At 45.7% G+C, this 19,379-nt stretch overlaps 1 protein-coding gene across 1 annotated transcript in view; it reads left to right on the top strand.

Moving 5' to 3' along the window:
• The first annotated feature begins 10,538 nt into the window (after positions 1–10,538).
• Positions 10,539–19,379, top strand: part of Dscam (DS cell adhesion molecule) — a 563,164-nt gene continuing 554,323 nt past the window's right edge. Inside the window, exon 1 of the mRNA XM_071615768.1 lies at positions 10,539–10,599. Within this exon, the coding sequence (XP_071471869.1) occupies positions 10,539–10,599 (61 nt within the window). The remainder of the gene's footprint in view (positions 10,600–19,379) is intronic.

The raw sequence follows: 19,379 nt of genomic DNA on the forward strand, positions 1-19,379 counted from the left end.
TTATTGAGATTCTATTATATGGAAGAAACTGCTCTGGGAATCAGGAACACATTAGAGGTTAGAACCAAAATTTTAGGGCAGGTGAAGAGATAGACAAAGGAATGCAACAAATAGGTCATATTGTATTAGAAGGTTGGGGCTCCGGGAGGAAGGGCAGGTGGGCTGGTGGCAGTGCTTACATGGTGGAGGGCCCAACTTAAAGAGGACATCTTGAGGAGGAGGAGGCTCAGCAAGTTGACCTGTGAGGGAGGGGCCAGGTGGTCTCTGCGGGAAGAGCTTCCCAGGGAGAGGCAGGTGCTGCAGGGTGCCTAGCTGGCAAGAAGCTCAGAGCAAGGAGGGAAGCAGGGGTGGGTCCCGAGAAGAGGCAGTGAGCACTCCCCAGGGGAGAGCCTGGCTTTGACCTGGAGATGACTGCCCTCTGTGACCCCGCCATCCCGGCCGAGGGGTTAGAGTGTGTGTTAAGGAGAGAGAGGGAGGCCCGGGGCTAGGAGCCCGCGGAAACTGCTTCTCGGTCCGGGTCCTCTGAAGGCCGGTCAGGACTCACCCGGTGCTTTGGTTGCCCGGCAAGGGGAACGAAATGCTGCCATTCGCATAGGATACCAACATGGCAGAGATCTGACGTCTGCAGAAAGCGGCGGAGGAGGGAACTTCATCAATACCAGTGGTGACATAAGCAGTTGGTCTCCTGGTAGGGGGGGTGAGGCACAGTCACCCGAGTCTCCTCAATTTGTCGTCGAGCCAGAGGGAAGGAGCCGGGCCGCCGCCAGCGCCCAGAGCAGGCCCAGCGGCTCGCCAGCGTGGTGACCGCGTGACCCCAATTGGAGAGGGGGCGGAGCGGAGCCGCCACCCGCAACCGCAAGGTGGGCAGACCCGCGACCCAGTGGTACATGGGCGTGGTAGGAGGGGCAGGGCAGAGCCGCCGCCCGCGCTTGCAAGGTAAACAGACCTGTGTCAGCCTGGCGGGTCAGGCCCAGTGGCCTGCCAGTGTGGTACACACGTCACCCCAACTAGAGTAGGGGCAGAGCAGATCCTTCTCCCACGCCCGGATCAGGCCCTGCCAGTGTGGTGGTCACGTGACCCCAATTGGAGTGGGGGCGGAGCGGAACCGCCACCCGGGCCCGCAGGGTGAGCAGACCAGTGATCAACCTGCAGATCAGGCCAAGGGGTCCGCAGGCGTGGTAGGAGGGGCAGGGCAGATCCGCCGCCCGCGCCTCCAAGGTAGGCAGACCTACAACAGACCGGCGGATCAGGCCCAGGAGCCTGCCGGCGTGGTACAAACACCACCCTAATTGGAGTAGTGGCAGAGCAGAGTCGCCGCCCGTGCCAGGAACAGGCCCAGCGTCCTGCAGGCGGGGTAGCCATGACACCCTAATTGGAGTAGGGGCAGAGCAGAGCCTCCACCCGTGCCCGAAAGGTGGGCAGATCTGCGACCGACCAGCGGGACAGGCCCAGTGGCCTGCCGGTACGACAGACACGTCACCCCATTTGCAGTAGGGGCAGAGTAGAGCCGCCGCCCGCGCCTGCAGGGTAGGCAAACCTGCAACCGACCGGCGGATCAGGCCCGGTGGCCTGCCGGCGTGGTACACTCGTCACCCCAATTGGAGTAGGGGCAGAACAGAGCCGCCGCCAGCTCCCAGAACAGGCCCAGTGACCTGCCGGCGTGGTAGCCACGACACCCCAATTGGAATAAGGAGAGAGCAGAGCCGCCGCCCGCACCTGCAGGAAAGATACGCAAGCAGTATGAAAAGACAAGGAAAGAAAGGACCACAAGCAATGCAGGTCAACGCAACTTTAGAAGAGGTAACAGCTGCAGCAGATGGAATGTCAGATAAAGAATTCAGAATATACATGCTTCAGATGATCTGGAGTATCAAGGAAGACATTAAACAGCAAAATCAGACAATGAAAGATCACTTCGACAACGAATTACGCAAACAAATCCAGGAAGCAAAGGATCAACTATACAGGGAGATAGAGGTTATAAAAAACAAACAAACAGAAATCCTAGAAATGCAGGAAGCAATAAACCAACTTAAAAACTCAATGGAGAATACTACCAGCAGAGTAGAACACTTAGAAGATAGAACATCAGACAATGAAGATAAAGTATTTCAACTGGAAAAGAAGATAGACAGCTCAGCAAGACTGTTAAGAAACCATGAGCAGAACATCCAAGAAATATGGGATAACATTAAGAGACCAAACTTAAGAGTCATTGGGATACAGGAAGGTACAGAGCTCCAAACCAAAGGAATGAGAAGTCTATTCAATGAAATAATACAAGAAAACTTCCCAGACTTGAAGAATGAGACAGAACCCCAAATCCTAGAAGCCTACAGGACGCCGAATGTGCAAAATCATAAGAGATCAACACCTAGACACATTATAATGAAGATGCCCAACATACAGAATAAGGAGAGAATTTTAAAAGCTACAAGAGAAAGGAAGCAGATTACATTTAGGGGTAAGCCAATCAGGATAACAGCTGATCTGTCAACACAGACTCTGAAAGCTAGAAGATCCTGGAATAACATATTTCAAACACTGAAAGAAAATGGGTTCCAACCAAGAATTGTGTATCCAGCGAAATTAAGCTTCAGGATGGAGGATGAAATTAAAACCTTCCACGATAAACAAAAGTTTAAAGAATTCGCAGCTAGAAAACCATCTCTTCAAAACATCCTCGCCAAAGCATTACAGGAAGAGGAAATGGAAAATAACAATGAAAACCAACAGTGGGAGGTAGGACAGTAAAGGGGGGGGGGAATAATCAAAGAGGAAAACAAACCATGTTTAGTAACAGAAATAAACAAATATGGCTGGAAGAACAACCCATATCTCAATAATAACCCTAAATGTTAATGGCTTAAACTCACCAATTAAGAGACACAGGCTAGTAGAATGGATCACAAAACAAGACCCAACAATATACTGCCTACAGGAGACGCATTTGATAGGAAAAGACATACATAGGCTGAAGGTGAAAGGTTGGGAAAAATCATATCACTCATATGGACTTCGGAAACAAGCAGGAGTGTCCATACTCATATCAAATAAAATAGATTTCAAGCCAAAGTTAATCAAAAGAGATAAAGAGGGACACTACATACTGCTTAAGGGAACCATACACCAACAAGACATAACAATCATAAATATTTATGCCCCAAACAATGGTGCAGCTATGTTCGTCAAACAAACTCTTCTCAAGTTCAAGAGTCTAATAGATCACTATACCATAATCATGGGAGACTTCAACACACCTCTCTCGCCACTGGACAGATCTTCCAAACAAAAGTTGAATAAGGAAACTATAGAACTCAATAACACTATTAATAACCTAGACCTAATTGACATATATAGAATATACCACCCAACATCAAGCAGTTACACTTTTTTCTCAGCAGCACATGGATCCTTCTCAAAAATAGATCATATATTATGTCACAGGGCAACTCTTAGACAATATAAAGGAGTAGAGATAATACCATGCATCTTATCTGATCATAATGGAATGAAACTGAAAATCAACGATAAAAGAAGGAAGGAAAAAGCATACATCACTTGGAGAATGAACAATAGGTTACTGAATGATCAATGGGTTATAGAAGACATCAAGAAGGAAATTAAAAAATTCTTAGAGATAAATGAAAACACAGACACAACATATCAGAATCTATGGGACACATTGAAAGCAGTTCTAAGAGGAAAATTCATTGCTTGGAGTTCATTCCTTAAAAAAAGAAAAAACCAACAAATAAATGATCTCATACTTCATCTCAAAATCCTTGAAAAAGAAGAGCAAAACAACAGCAAAAGAAGTAGAAGGCAAGAAATAATTAAAATCAGAGCTGAAATTAATGAAATCGAAACAAAAGAAACAATTGAAAAAATTGACAAAACTAAAAGTTGGTTCTTTGAAAAAATAAACAAAATCGACAGACCCTTAGCGATGCTAGCGAAGAGAAGAAGAGAGAGAACTCAAATTACTAGCATACGGGATGAAAAAGGCAATATCACAACAGACACTTCAGAAATACAGAAGATAATCAAAAACTATTTTGAATCCTTATACTCCAACAAATTAGAAGATAGTGAAGGCATAGATAAATTTCTTAAGTCATATGATCTGCCCAGATTGAGTCAGGAGGATATAGAAAACCTAAACAGACCAATATCAATTGAGGAAATAGAAGAAACCATAAAAAGACTACCAACTAAGAAAAGCCCAGGTCCAGATGGGTATACAGCAGAATTTTACAAAACCTTTAAAGAAGAACTAATACCAATACTTTTCAAGCTACTTCAGGAAATAGAAAAGGAGGGAGAACTTCCAAATTCATTCTATGAGGCCAACATCACCCTGATACCTAAACCAGACAAAGACACTTCAAAGAAAGAAAACTACAGACCAATATCTCTAATGAACCTAGATGCAAAAATCCTCAATAAAATTCTGGCGAATCGGATACAAAAACATATCAAAAAAATTGTACACCATGATCAAGTAGGATTCATCCCTGGGATGCAAGGCTGGTTCAATATACGGAAATCAATAAATGTTATTCACCACATCAATAGACTTAAAAATAAGAACCATATGATCATCTCGATAGATGCGGAAAAAGCATTCGACAAAGTACAGCATCCCTTTATGTTCAAAACTCTAGAAAAACTAGGGATAACAGGAACATACCTCAATATTGTAAAAGCAATCTATGCTAAGCCTCAGGCTAGCATCATTCTGAATGGAGAAAAACTGAAGGCATTCCCTCTCAAATCTGGAACTAGACAGGGATGCCCTCTCTCTCCACTTCTGTTCAACATAGTTCTCGAAACACTGGCCAGAGCAATTAGACAGACGAAAGAAATTAAAGGCATAAAAATAGGAAAAGAAGAACTTAAATTATCACTATTTGCAGATGATATGATTCTATACCTAGCAGACCCAAAAGGCTCTACAAAGAAACTATTAGAGCTAATAAATGAATTCAGCAAAGTAGCAGGATATAAAATCAACACGCATAAATCAAAGGCATTCCTGTATATCAGCGACAAATCCTCTGAAATGGAAATGAGGACAACCACTCCATTCAAAATATCTTCAAAAAAAATAAAATACTTGGGAATCAACCTAACAAAAGAGGTGAAAGACTTATACAATGAAAACTACAGAACCCTAAAGAGAGAAATAGAAGAAGATCTTAGAAGATGGAAAAATATACCCTGTTCATGGATAGGCAGAACTAACATCATCAAAATGGCGATATTACCAAAAGTTCTCTATAGGTTTAATGCAATGCCAATCAAAATCCCAACGGCATTTCTTGTAGAAATAGAGAAAGCAATCATGAAATTCATATGGAAAAATAAAAGACCCAGAATAGCAAAAACAATGCTAAGCAGGAAGTGTGAATCAGGCGGTATAGCGATACCAGACTTCAAACTATACTACAGAGCAATAGTAACAAAAACAGCATGTTACTGGTACCAAAACAGGCGGGTGGACCAATGGTACAGAATAGAGGACACAGAAACCAATCCACAAAACTACAACTATCTTATATTTGATAAAGGGGCTAAAAGCATGCAATGGAGGAAGGATAGCATCTTCAACAAATGGTGCTGGGAAAACTGGAAATCCATATGCAACAAAATGAAACTGAATCCCTTTCTCTCGCCATGCACAAAAGTGAATTCAAAATGGATCAAGGAGCTTGATATCAAATCAGAGACGCGCCGTCTGATAGAAGAAAAAGTTGGCTACGATCTACAGTCGGTGGGGTCGGGCTCCAAATTCCTCAATAGGACACCCATAGCACAAAAGTTAATAACTAGAATCAACAAATGGGACTTACTCAAACTAAAAAGTTTTTTCTCAGCAAAAGAAACAATAAGAGAGGTAAATAGGGAGCCTACACCCTGGGAACAAATCTTTACTCCTCACACTTCAGATAGAGCCCTAATATCCAGAGTATACAAAGAACTCAAAAAATTAGACAATGAGAAAACAAACAACCCAATCAACAAATGGGCCAAGGACCTGAACAGACACTTCTCAGAGGAGGACATACAGTCAATCAACAAGTACATGAAAAAATGCTCAACATCTCTAGCTGTCAGAGAAATGCAAATCAAAACCACCCTAAGATACCATCTCACTCCAGTAAGATTGGCAGCCATTAGGAAGTCAAACAACAACAAGTGCTGGCGAGGATGTGGGGAAAAGGGTACACTTGTACATTGCTGGTGGGACTGCAGATTGGTGCAGCCAATTTGGAAAGCAGTATGGAGATTTCTTGGAAAGCTGGGAATGGAGCCACCATTTGACCCAGCTATTCCCCTTCTTGGTCTATTCCCTAAAGACCTAAAAAGAGCATGCTATAGGGACACTGCTACATCGATGTTCATAGCAGCACAGTTCACAATAGCAAGACTGTGGAACCAACCTAGATGCCCTTCAATAGACGAATGGATAAAAAAAATGTGGCATTTATACACAATGGAGTATTACTCTGCATTAAAAAATGACAAAATCATAGAATTTACAGGGAAATGGATGGCATTAGAGCAGATTATTCTAAGTGAAGCTAGCCAATCCCTAAAAAACAAATGCCAAATGTCTTCTTTGATATAAGGAGAGTAACTAAGAACAGTGTAGGGACGAAGAACAGGAGAAGAAGATTAACATTTAACAGGGATGAGAGGTGGGAGGGAAAGGGAGAGAGAAGGAAAATTGCATGGTAATGGAAGGAGACCCTCAGGGTTATATAGTGGAGGAGGTAGAGAGAGAGGAGGGGAGGGGAGGGGAGAGGTGGGGAGGGGGGAGGGGGGAGGATGGGAAAGGCAGTGGAGCACAACAGACACTAGTATGGCAATTTGTAAATCAATGGATGTGTAACTGATGTGATTCTGCAATCTGTGTATGGGGTGAAGGTGGGAGTTCATAACCCACTTGAATCAAAGTGTGGAATATGATATGTCAAGAAATTTGTAATGTTTTGAACAACCCACAATAAAAAATTAAAAAAAAAAAAATTAATTATCGGGCTGGGGTTGTGGCTCAGTGGTAGAGCACTTGCCTAGCATGTGTGAGGCATTGGGTTCGATTGTCAGCACCACATAAAAATAAATAAATAATAAATAAATGTCAAAAAAAAAAAAAAAAAAGGAGAGAGAGGGAGGCACAGAGACCCACCGGGCACCTTCATGGCCACCCAGGAGTTAGGCCCTGGTGGCTGGGACCAGAGAGGGGCAGGGGAGGTGGCAAGAAACCGATTTGGGTGCTTCGAAGGTGCAGCAAATTGACTTCTCCGTGCAGCGAGCTTAGGTTGTGAGGACATCAAGAGGACCCCACGAGTTTGGCTTGAGCCACTGTTAAGAATAGATGGCTTTGAACTCTTATTAAAACTATGGCATTTTATGAGACATCATTTTCATACGAAATGCCAAAATTGTGCAAAAGAATCACATCCAATAGTATGAAGTTCACACAAATTCTTGAACGTGGTATTTTAAGACTGCTGGACTGCAAAATAGAGCCGTAGCCAAGTGGACTGGGAAATTAGCTGGACAACTCACCAGGGTTCCAACTGGTAGGTTTTTATTGTTTTTAAATCTTGAGTGCTAGAGACTCCCAAATAAGCCTCCATAGGTGGGATTTCTGCATCCTGCCTCCATGGCCCGGAGCCTGTGGCATGTTAGGGGGTCCCTGGGGGTAGCGTGAGAATCAGATACTGTGGTCCTTCCATGCAGAAGGTGTAGTGGTCTACAAGGGTGGCGAGGCTGGCCTGTGAGCGTGGGAATGGAGAAGATCCTGCAGAAGCGATTCCCCTGTACAACCGGCTTTCCTTTCTCTGACTTCCTCTAAGTCCTGTCCTCTAGTGTTCAGATTGACCTTCCTAAGTGACCCACTGGCACTGAAAGGACCTTTCAGATTCAGATATGGCTTTCATTTAGTTTTAGCATATGATCCCTCTCCTGCTGTCTACTTTATTTACGTGACTGAGGATTGAACCCAGGGATGCTCTACCACGGAGCTGCATACCAGCTCTTCTCTTTTTATTTAGAGATAAACAAGTTGCCCAGGCTAGCCTCAAAATTGCAATCCTCCTGCCTCAGCCTCCCGAGTCACTGGAAATACAGGTGTGTGCCACCATGCCTGGTTTGTATCTTTGATTTTTTCCCCCCATATAATGATACTACACTCTGGGGTTAAGTCAATATTTAGGGTTTACATTATTATGACTGCAAACATTAGCTATAGCCGAGCCACGTAGAGCATTCTGTGTGCTTCTCCCTGTTAGAGCTTCGTGTTTCCCTAGGATTAATAATCACTTGTCTCTTTGTTTACCTAGATTTTGCTCCACGCATTACTCTTTCACCCCCAAATTCTCCAACAGGAGTGCACACTCCTCTTCCTGCGTTCAGACACACCAGACACTTCCATCATTGGTTTCTCCTCGGAAGTGTCTCTCGGGGCTTCTTTCTGTTCCAGGCTGGTGAGGTCTCTACAGTCGCCGTCCTGATATCTTTCACAGTCACTCTGGAATTCTTTTTCTGTCTGTGTTGGAGCCTGTTTCTAGACACCATGCATGTTTTCTTGGTTTGCTGGCTTTTTACTGATCTTCTGGTGGCTTTTTGAATAAAGGTACATGAGCGGCAATTTTTTTTGACTTTTTATGATCCAAAACTGTCTTCATGTACTTGCTGGTACATTGGGAATACCCCAGGCTTCTCTCTGTAAATGGGCACACCCAAGCCCAGCAGGGTGAAGGGGCAGATCTTTGGCCTCGTTGCCCCCTAGACCACAAGCTGACAGCAGGTTTCAACCACAGAGGCCCCAAGAATGTTGGTACCTTTTCTCCCCAAAGAAGGTACCAACAGAGGCCCGATGCCAGTTACACTCAAGTGTTTATTGCATTGTTGGTGTACCCAGTGCTGGGCAAGGGAGACAGTGTCCCCTTTGGCTGTACCCAAGGCACAGATGTGGCTGCAGTGCATGAAGTCACATAGCTGAGCTGTCTCCATGAGACAGGGCAGAAGTGCAGGCACGGACCAGGTGGTGGGCAGTGTAGGCTGAGATGAAGCCAGATGAGTCTCTGCAGTGCTCCCCAGTGCTCCCAGGAAGACAGAAGTGTCTGAAGCCAGAGCCCAGAGACTAAAGATGGCAGGTGTGACCAGTGAGACCAGGCAGCTGGGCGTCCACATTTTGACACTGCTCCCCCATCCTGACATTGAAATATCATTAAAATGACAGTGAGGTAATTTTCTCACACTTCTCAGGACCAAGAGGAAGAAAAGTAGTTCATGGCAGCCAGGAGATGCTTGTGGCTGGTTCCCACTTTAGCAGGGACTAAGGGAAGTTATGCAAGAGGAAGCCAAGGAACGGGCCCTACTTCAGCCCGTGCCCTGGAAAGGCTGCTGGGTTGGAGGAGTCAGGTTAGACTACCCTCGATTCTGCAAGAGTCTAATTAAAAATGGTTGTCACTTAAGACTTAGGGCATATTTGCAATTATGAGAATGGTCATTCATTTTTTTCTTTTTTGAAACCCAAAGTCAAATCTGTGTGTTACCTGAAAAAAGAAATTACCTTAAAAATTAGATTTCTATAAGCCCTTAGGCCAGAAGAAAATGGAAAATGTAGACCCCTGATCATAGTGGAGTTGTAGCAAAAGAAAACAATGCTCGCCACTATCTGGTCAGGGAAATTAATTAAGATGAATGGGAGTCTTTTCATCATTGCACTTGAGGGCTTTCGCTGAGTTGAGGTGTAATTACGGGACTTGGATTTTACATTTTTATTTGAGGTTCCATTACAGTCTCTGGTTGTAATTCCTTCTGTTCTTTAATCATGGGACAGGCAATTCAGTTGGCTTCTATTTGTTTCACCCTCCCTCTTGCTTTGATAGTCTTACTTTATTATTGCTTTGCTATTTTTCCTCTTGCTATTTCATATTACCACGTTTGGGGACATTCCTTTGTCAAAGACTTTGCCTCTGCCTGCTATTGCCCGTTCATCTCCAGAAAGCGATTCTGGAACATTATTATGATACAAGCTGTATTTCCCACTCTTGTTTCTGCTGACTTTCTTCATTTATAATTCCTTACGTGAATCGGCACTCATCCTACTTTCTTCATTAGCTTGTGCTATTTTTTTTCCCAAATATTTATGCTTCCAAATCCCAAGAAAACAATATTAGCCTGTTTTCCATTGTTGTGTCACAATACCTGAGGCTGGGTATGAAGAAAAAAGGCCTATTTAACTCAGTTTTGGAGGCCGGACACTCAGACAGCGTGGTGCTGGCTCTTTTGAGGGCTCTCCTGGCTGTGTCTCTGCCTCCTGGTGGAAATGTGAGTGACAGGGAGCAATCATCTGGTGGGGACAGGAAGCCAGAGAGTGGGGAAGGGCCAGGCCCCTCCGCATCACCGCAGGCTCCAGAACAGGGCCTCGGGGGCACCTCAGGCCCGTCCTCACCACAGCAGGGTCATCAGCACCGCGTGGGTGGGTTTGCTCATGTGCCTCGCAGCTGGCGATCACGATGCCCACTGTGGCTGCTGCTACCTGCGGTTCTCCAGCCTCTGGTGTGCATTTCCGGGACTGTGAGCTTCAAGACGTAAACGTGGAACTGTAGCGAGCTCCATGCATGATTTCCACGATAGGGTCTGTGCTGTTCTCTGAAAACGTGCACTGGTACCCAGGCGAGTTAATGAGAGTGACTTTCATCCAGCCGAAGGGACAGAGACTTTATCTCTAAAATGAGTTTCCCATACACATGTGGAAGCCATTCTCTGGAAGGATATGGCAGACAATATTTAGCTATTTCCTGGGTAAAGCATTAAAATATTCTTCTTTTCTCTAGAGATTTGTAAAACACATAGCAAAAAAATGGAGCTTCTTTTTATTTCTTGTAAAATCAGTAAAAATATTAGATAAAAAGAACATTTCTTGCACAAAGTAGCTAAGATCTCAGAAATGTGTTTTTGTGTCTCAGAATTTCTTTTTCTCAACCCCTCATCCTTTTGGCCCTTCATATCTGTATAATGGAATTCAGATCATAATCAATGTTGATTAAGAAGTGCAGACCAGAGGGCAGGCCTGGGTTCATCCCGCCACCGGCAGATCCCGGTCGGAGCTTGGGTCCAGCCCAGGACCACCTCTGCCCACCGCAGACACCCGCCACAGCTCAGGTCTGGCTTAGATCTGCCTTGCTGACTCGAGTGGGAGCCTGGTCCCAGGGGAGGCTTGGGTCCATCCTGCCATCGGCAGACTCCCCAGAGCTCAGGCCCCTCTGACCACCTGCATGGGAGCCCGGGCCCAGTGAAGGCCTGGATCTGCCCTACCACCACCACCTCAGAGCCCAGGTCTGACCCACTTCCATCTGGAGACACTGCAGCCATCCCCATAGCTTTGCCCATGCAGTGGCCTCTATCTAGAGACAACAGACAGGGCCTAGGAGCAGCTGCATCTTGGAGCAGGCATCCCAAAGCCAGTGTAAGGCCCACCCTTTCAGCCCCATCTCTGAAAGATGTTGCTTCCTTCTTGGGGCACCTCCATGGTATCTCCAATTGCCACCACCACCTACAGTTGCAGTAGCATCCATCCTGGGACCCTGGCAGGGTCTGGAAGCCCAATGCTAAGGTGAGAGACAGACAATCTGCACAGATACTACAAGATTATAGGGCAGAAACTGTAATACCTCAGATCCACACTGCAAGAAAGGAAGTCATGTCAGACAACATGAAAAAACAAGGGAGGAAAGTGCCCAAACAAACCAGGACACTATAATTAAACTGAAACCATGGACAGTGCAGTTGGTAAAATGTCAGAGGAGGAGTTCAGGGGGTTCATAACTAAAATGATCTGTGAATTAAAGAATAACCTAGATGAGCAAATACAGACAAAAACTGATCACTCCAACAAAGAGATAAGAGAGCAAATACAGGTAGCAAAAGATTACTTCAAGAAAGAGGTAGAAATTCTGAAACAAAACCAATCTTAAGTCCTTGAAGGAAACAATAAACCAAATAAAAAACTCAAGAGAGAGCATCACCAACAGACTAGATCACTTGGAAGACAGAGCGTCAGATAATGAAGACAAAGTATACAATCTGGAAAACAAAGTTGACAACTCAGTGAAGATGGTAAGAAGTGCAGACCATTATTCTTTAGAAGGAATCTCTGCAGTCTACAGAGTGTGAAAAACATGGTTTTCTTTTAAACATCTCATTATTCATTCAGTGGAACTGGGGGCTCTTGTGAGGTCCCAGCCATGCATGGGGCAGGAGGAATGAGGTCATGTCATCCCATATGCAGTGCCCTCTTCTAGAAGGTGGCAGAGTGGGGTGTGAACACCATGTAGCCTGAAGGTGGCCAGGAGGAAGGGATGCAGGAGCCAAGGGGAGAGAGAAGGCCAGAGAAAGTGCCAAGGAATCCAAGTCTAACCTGGGAATAAGCCAGGAATAGGAGAGAACCAGAAAAAGGGGCATTATCGTTTGGATGTGAGGGGTCCCCCAAAGCTCACATGTGAGATGATGCAAGAAGGTTCAGAGGAGAAACTAGTGGGTTGTGAGAGTCTTAACCCCATCAGTGAATTAATCCCTGGTGGGGATTAATTTAGTGGTGACTGAAGGCAGGTGGGTGTGGCTGGAGAAGGTGGGCATTTGGGGCGTGGCTTTGGGGTGTATATTTGTATCTGGCAAGTAGAGTCTCTCTCTCTGCTTCCTGATCACCACGGGAGCTGCTTCCCTCCACTACACTCTTCCACCATGATGTTCTGCCTCACCTCGAGCCCAGGGAATGGAGCTTGCTGTCCATGGACTGAGACCTCCAAAACCATGAGCCCTCAAATAAACTTTTCCTCCCCTGAAATTGTTCCTTGTCAGGTCATAGCAGCAAAAAAACCTGACTAAAATAGTGGGAGAAGTACTGCAAGGCAGCTTGAGTGTCTGCACCGAGAGGCCTGGGCTGGGAAGGGCCACGCAGAGGAGACCAGGGTTTTGTTTATTGCATTAAACATGCCAGAAGGCAGCCTCAATCTTAACAAAACTGTTGATGTCACACTCTCAGGGTTGATAGCACTAAAAATGGACATGCAACTCTCAGTTCTTCTGGGTGTCATGTTTCTCACTTAAATTCTTGCCGAGTGGCTTCCTGTAGATTGAAGCTCTTTTAGTGGCTATGCAGATGTTGAGGATGCTATGTTGTCTTCATGACAACACTTTATCCCTAAGAATAGCCATCCAGCCCTAGTAATATTCCTTATTTGGAAATCTACCTTCATATTAATCTAGTAACTCCAGCTTTATTTTGAGTACTACTAACATGGTACATTTTCTTAACCTTTTAGTTTTTAATCTACTGTTTTCTTTGTATGTATAATGGTTTTTTAATGGATAGTATATAGCTAGATATTGATTTTCCATCTAGTCTGACATTTTTTGCATTTTATTGGAGGGTTTAGGCCATTTATATTTAATGTGATAATTCATTTATTTAAAGCACCGTCTTGTTAATTGCTCCCTCATTGATCTGTTTGTTCTCTTTTCTTTATTTCCTCCTTTTGGGTGAATGGTAAAAACCTAACATCTGAGTTTTATTTTTGCTTTGCTTATTTTAATGTGGTTGCTCTAGAGTTAAAATTTTCTCCTTCACCACACCCCACTCTCTTTCTTTTATACTGGGGATGGAACCTAGGGTTGCTTTGCCACTGAGCTACATGCTCAGCTCCTGCATCCCTTCCTCCTGGCCATCTTCAAGCTACATGGTGTTCACACCCCACTCTGTCACCATCTAGAAGAGGGCATTGTGTATGGGATGGTATGACCTCATTCCTCCTGCCCTGTGCACGGCTGGGACCTACATGCTCCTCAAAATAGGCAGAATCAATATTGTCAAAATGACCATACAACCAAAAGCATTATACAGATTTAATGAAATGCTAATTAAAATCCCAATTACATTTTTTCTTAGAAATAAAAAAAAGCAATCACAAAATTTATTTGGAAAAATAAGAGACCCAGAATGGCCAAAGCCATCCTCAGCAAGAAGAGTGAAGCAGGTGGCATCACAAAATACCAGACCTTAAACTATACTACAGAGCTCCAGTAACAAAAACAGCATAGTATTGGCACCAAAATGGACGCATAGACCAATGGTACAGAATAGAAGACACAGAGACAAACCCACACAAACACAGTTATCTCATTCTAGACCAAGGCATCAAAAACATTCACTGGAGAAAAGATAGCTTCTTCAACAAATGCTGCTGGGAAAATTAGAATCCACATGTAAAAAAATGAAATTAAAGCTCTATCTCTCACCCTGCACAAAAATCAACTCAAAGTGGATCAAATACTTAGGCCTTAGAACAGAGATCCTGTGCCTACTAGAAGAAAAAGTAGGCCCCAGTCCCCAGCTCTTTCTATTGTTAATTTTGATACAGGGTCTCACTAATTTGCTGAGACTGGCCTAAACTTGCAGGCCTCGTGTCCAAGTGTCCCACGTAGCTGGGATGACAGGCCTGTGCCACTGTGCCTGGTTTACAAACAGTACACATTTTAAAGTGGCAAAGCCTACTTTCAAATAATATTATATCACACACCTTACAGGGGAAGACATAGAGTAGATTTTTATCTTCCTCCTGACTCCTCCCTGTGCCACTACCATCCTGCATTTCATCTCTATTATACGTTGTGAAACCTCACAGTACATTATTATTATTATTGCTGTCAATGGCAATTTTCCTTTTGACGATTTCTTTAAAATGAGAAAATACGTTTCTTATTTACCCACATAGTCACCATTTTTCAACATCATTTTTTTGTAAAGTCATAAATTTCCATCTGGTGTCGTTTTCCCTCTGCCTGAAACATTTCCCTTTAACACTTAACATTGCTTTTAACGTTTCTTGTATTGTTGATCTACTGCTAGTGGATTCTCTTAGCTTTAAATGTCTGAAAACTCATTATTTCGCCTTCATTTGTTGAAAAAAAAACAAACACCCTTTTCTGCACACAGACTATTAGGTTGGAAGCTTCTTGACTTCTGTGTTTCATTTATATTTTTCCTATATTAAAATGATGCTCTGACTCTTCGTTATCTCCGGGCCCGTTCCTTCTCATGGGGAGTCTGTGGTCGTTCCTTTCTTTGCTTCTCTGTATGCAACATGTATTTTCCACAGTCTGAAGCCTTGGGGAGTTCTTCTTCATCTCTGGATTGGGCCAATTTAATCATGACGTGGTTTTCCCTGGGTCTCTTCTGCTTGGTGTTCTGGGTGTTCGGGGTATTTTTTCACGAGGTCTTGGACATTTTGGGCTGTGCTTGCTCTGTGTTTTCCTTCGCCTCATCTTTCCAGACCTCAGTTTTTCTGGGCCAGTGCGGATCCCGTGTCTTGGTGGCCTGTGTGAGGTCCTCCAGCCCTTTCCCTTTGTTCCAACGTGGGCAGTGTCTGTGGTGGAAACACTGCTGTCCCCTGGTCCATGGACACTTCTCCCACAGTCGAGGGAGCTCTTGAGACCACTGTCTGACTTTCGTTCCGTACACCGCATTTTCAACCTCTTAAGGCTCCACTTGGCTATTTTTATCTTCTCCCTGTCTGCCTGCCTTTCTCTCCTCTCTTGAACCCAGTGAGGAGGTATTTGCACAGCTCCGTTAACGACGGCGCCTGCAGATCCTACCAGCTCTCATTCCCGGCCCTGTCTCCACGGATTGGTCTTATTCCCGACAATAGGCCATCTCCTGTTTGTGTCTAGTTTTGTATCAGATACAAGACGTTGTAAAATTCTGTATTATTGATAGATTTTATTGCTTTCCACTAATATTGGCATTTGGTTTTTGTGCCTTTCGGCTGCTTGGGATTGGTTTTGTCCCCTGCAGGGTCACTCTGACCTCCATTACAATCCCTTAGCCCGCAGCCTGATGTGCTCTGATGTTCTTTCAGCTTCTGTCCACTCGGGCTGTTGGGCCTTGAGCTCTCCCTCCCCTGCACGAGCTTCAGGGATTTCCTGCCCCTTTCTGCTGTTCCTGACCCAACATTGGTAGTTTCCTCACAAACATGCAAACACTAGGTCGCGGTGGAGACGCTGAAGGGAGGCACCCCAGCTCGCGGCCCGCTCCCTGCAGCCTCCTCCCTGCAGCCTCCTCCCTGCAACCTCCTCCCTGCAGCCTCCTCTCTGCAGCCTCCTCTCTGCAGCCTCCTCTCTGCAGCCTCCTCCCTGCAGCCTCCTCTCTGCAGCCTCCTCTCTGCAGCCTCCTCTCTGCAGCCTCCTCGCGGAACACATCCTGCCTCCTTCCTCGCACGCCCCTCAGCTTCACCCAGTCCTCCCTTTTGGAGTGATCTTTGGATCCTCCCAGAGGTAAGCAGGGGCTCTGGGCCTGGCTTGCTTCCCTGGTTCATGGGTCCTTGATGGGCACCGCCTGGACATCCGGCTGCTGAAGGCTGGAGGGCGCGTCCAGTTCCTGACGTTCTGCGGTCCTGGTGGCTGTTTGACATGGACACAGACAGGGTTCCACTTTTCTGAGTCCCACGTCATGTTGAAGGTCGATCCAGTCCTTATTCCCCGAGGATAGCTGCGCCGGGGCTTTAGTGCCGGGGACTAGATGCAGCGACTGAAGGGTAGTCTCCAAGTTCAAGGCACAATTGACATGACATAGGATTTGAAACCTGACTTGGAATTATTTCACAAAGCCTTGGGAGATGTCCTAGTCATCATGAGACCCTCATTTGTCAGGATCAGGGGTCTGATCCACACGACATGGAATTTCTAAGCCTTTACTCAAATATGAAAAGATCTTGGAGTCTGAAAATCAGCTAAAGATCATGCGTTCTTGACTTATCTACCTAAGGCTAAGTTATCTTCCCTTTCATGTTGGAGGACCTTCCCAGAGCAGTTCATTCTCCATTCACAGGTTCTCGTAAAACCAATACAAGTGTTTTGGACCCAAACGTCATTTCCATTCAAAATGAATCTACCCCAAACTCATAAACCCAATAGCCTGTCCAATAGCCTGTGCCGGTTCTCATATCTCCTGACTCCTCGGAAGCAACATCCACAGTGAAAACTGTTGGTTCAGTTCCCCAAAGTGCTGTCCTTTAGTTAAAAGACATCCTCCTGCCAGGGGTTTGGGTCACTCTCTCCATTTCTTCCTTATCTCCTTGATGGGTTTTCTTTTCCTGTTTCTTTAAACTTTTGACTTTACATGTGAGGTATAAAATGCATGCGAGTCTCTGTGTGCATGTCACAGTTCACAGCTCAGGGTGCCCCACACCCAGCGCAGGTTAAAGGACAGCCACTTGGATGTCACTCATGCCCTTTCTATTTGCTCCACTGGCCCCGCCCCCACGGTGGTCCTTAGTCTGACTCTTTACATCATAGGTTAGCTTTTCCTACTTTAACAAGAACACAGTGTGCACTCTGTGTCTGTTTACTGTCCTTCAACCTCATGGTGTGAGAGGCTGGGGATGTGGCTCAGGGGTCGAGGGCTTTGCTGCCTGGCTTGCAGGAGGCCCTGGGTCCATCCCCAGCAGAGCAAACTAACAAATGAACATCACCGTGTATGATTGATAGCATTTTGTGTGTAACTGTAGTTAATTTTTACTCTTGCATAGCATTTTGATGTACAAACATGATACCATTCATCAATGTTACTATTGATCAATGTCCAGGTAGCTTTGAGCTTGTGACTCACAGGTAGTTCCTGGGACAGGTGGTCTACTATGTTTTCCTTGGACACAGGCTTGGGTTTCTGTTCAGATGTGCTCAGGAGCTGGACTGTGGAGCCACAAGTCATGTGTTCAGCTTCATGCAACACTGACACGCGGTGCCCACAGGGCTTCGCCAGTTTACCCACCCGCCTGCAGCTCGGGGTCCTGCTGCCCACATCCGTGAGCTGTGAGGAGTGTTCCTGCCTCCATACTGGTTGTTCTGCAGGGAACAGGTGGCACCAGTTTATGCTTTTACTTTGACTAACAGCTCAGGCACCTTTTCAGGCCTTCGGTGGCCGTTGATGCACGGGCCTTTGTCAAGTGGCTTTGTATTGGACGTGGGCCACCTTCAGCTGAGGTGCAGGAGTTCTTCGTATTTCAGGTACAAGTCCTTCATCAAATGTCCTTTCCCCACCTGACAAATATTCCCTAGGATCCATCTATGGATTCTGTCCCTTGTTCCTCACCCTTTTCTTGGACTATTTCATCTGACGATGGGCATCAGTTTTCCTGCATATGTATATGATCTTGGAGTCCTGGACTCCTGACTGGTAGCCCAAGGGCAGTGCCCCTTAACCTTAGCAGGACTGAGGTTGGGTTTCCTCTTCTCATACAGTTTGCCTGGTGTTTCTCCTGGTTCATGTGTAACCACGGAGCAGCAGCCAGGCTCAGTGGCTGACCGCTGGCCTAGCATGCATGAAGCCCTGGGGTCCGAGCCCAGCATGGCAAAATGAAAACTGAGCGAGACTATGCAGCGGGGGTGAGTCAGGGTGCTTTGGTCAGCTTTTTCGCTGCTGTGACTAAAGGACCAGACCAGTGCAATTGTAGAGGAGAAAGGTTTATTTGAGGTTTCAGAGGTCTTAGTCCACAGAGGACCAGCTTTAATTCTCAGAACTCAACACGAGGCTGAACATCATGGCGGAGTGTGTGGCGGAGGGAAGCAGCTCACGTGGTGGTGATCAAGAAGCAGAGAGAAGCCAATGGAAGGGCCCCTGAGCTGCAACCCACAGGGCCACAGCGGTGGAGCTACACATGCCCTTTGGAGAGAACGTTAAGATGTCACGTACCCAAGATTCTGGACCTGGAGCTGCAGGACTAGCATGCCCAGGTGGATTTCCGCCTGGCTTTGGTCCTATCCCTTCTCTCTGTGCCCCTAACTTTGTGAATGGAAACGTTTACCCTGCACCATTATATACCAGACACTTGTAAATTGCTTGGGCTCTTGCAGGAGCTCACAAAATCAGATTGCCTTGAGCCTCAGAGAAGACTGTGCACTTGAGCTTTGAGCAGTCTTGGAACTGTTGACTGTGGGGACTCTTGAAATGGAAAAACTGTATTTTGCATTTGGAGATGGTTGTGAGCTTTTGGGGGCCGGGGCAGAATGTTAGGGTTTGGATGTGAGGCGACCACCAAAAGCTCACGTGCGAGACAGTGCAAGGAGGTTCAGAGGAGAAATGACTGGGTTGTGAGGTTCCTTACAGTGAATTAATCCCCTGATAGGAATTAACGAGTGGCCACTGAGGTGGTGGGGTGTGGCTGGAGGCGGTGGGAATTGGGGCGGGGCTTTGGGCATATATTGGTATCGGGGACGTGGGAGGCTCTCGGCTTTCTGACCATGATGTGAGCCACTTCCCTCTGCCACCCTCTCCCTCCATGATGTCCTGCCTCACCTCGAGC

Source organism: Marmota flaviventris, chromosome 8, assembly GCF_047511675.1.
Source record: "Marmota flaviventris isolate mMarFla1 chromosome 8, mMarFla1.hap1, whole genome shotgun sequence".
Lineage (NCBI taxonomy): Eukaryota > Metazoa > Chordata > Mammalia > Rodentia > Sciuridae > Marmota > Marmota flaviventris.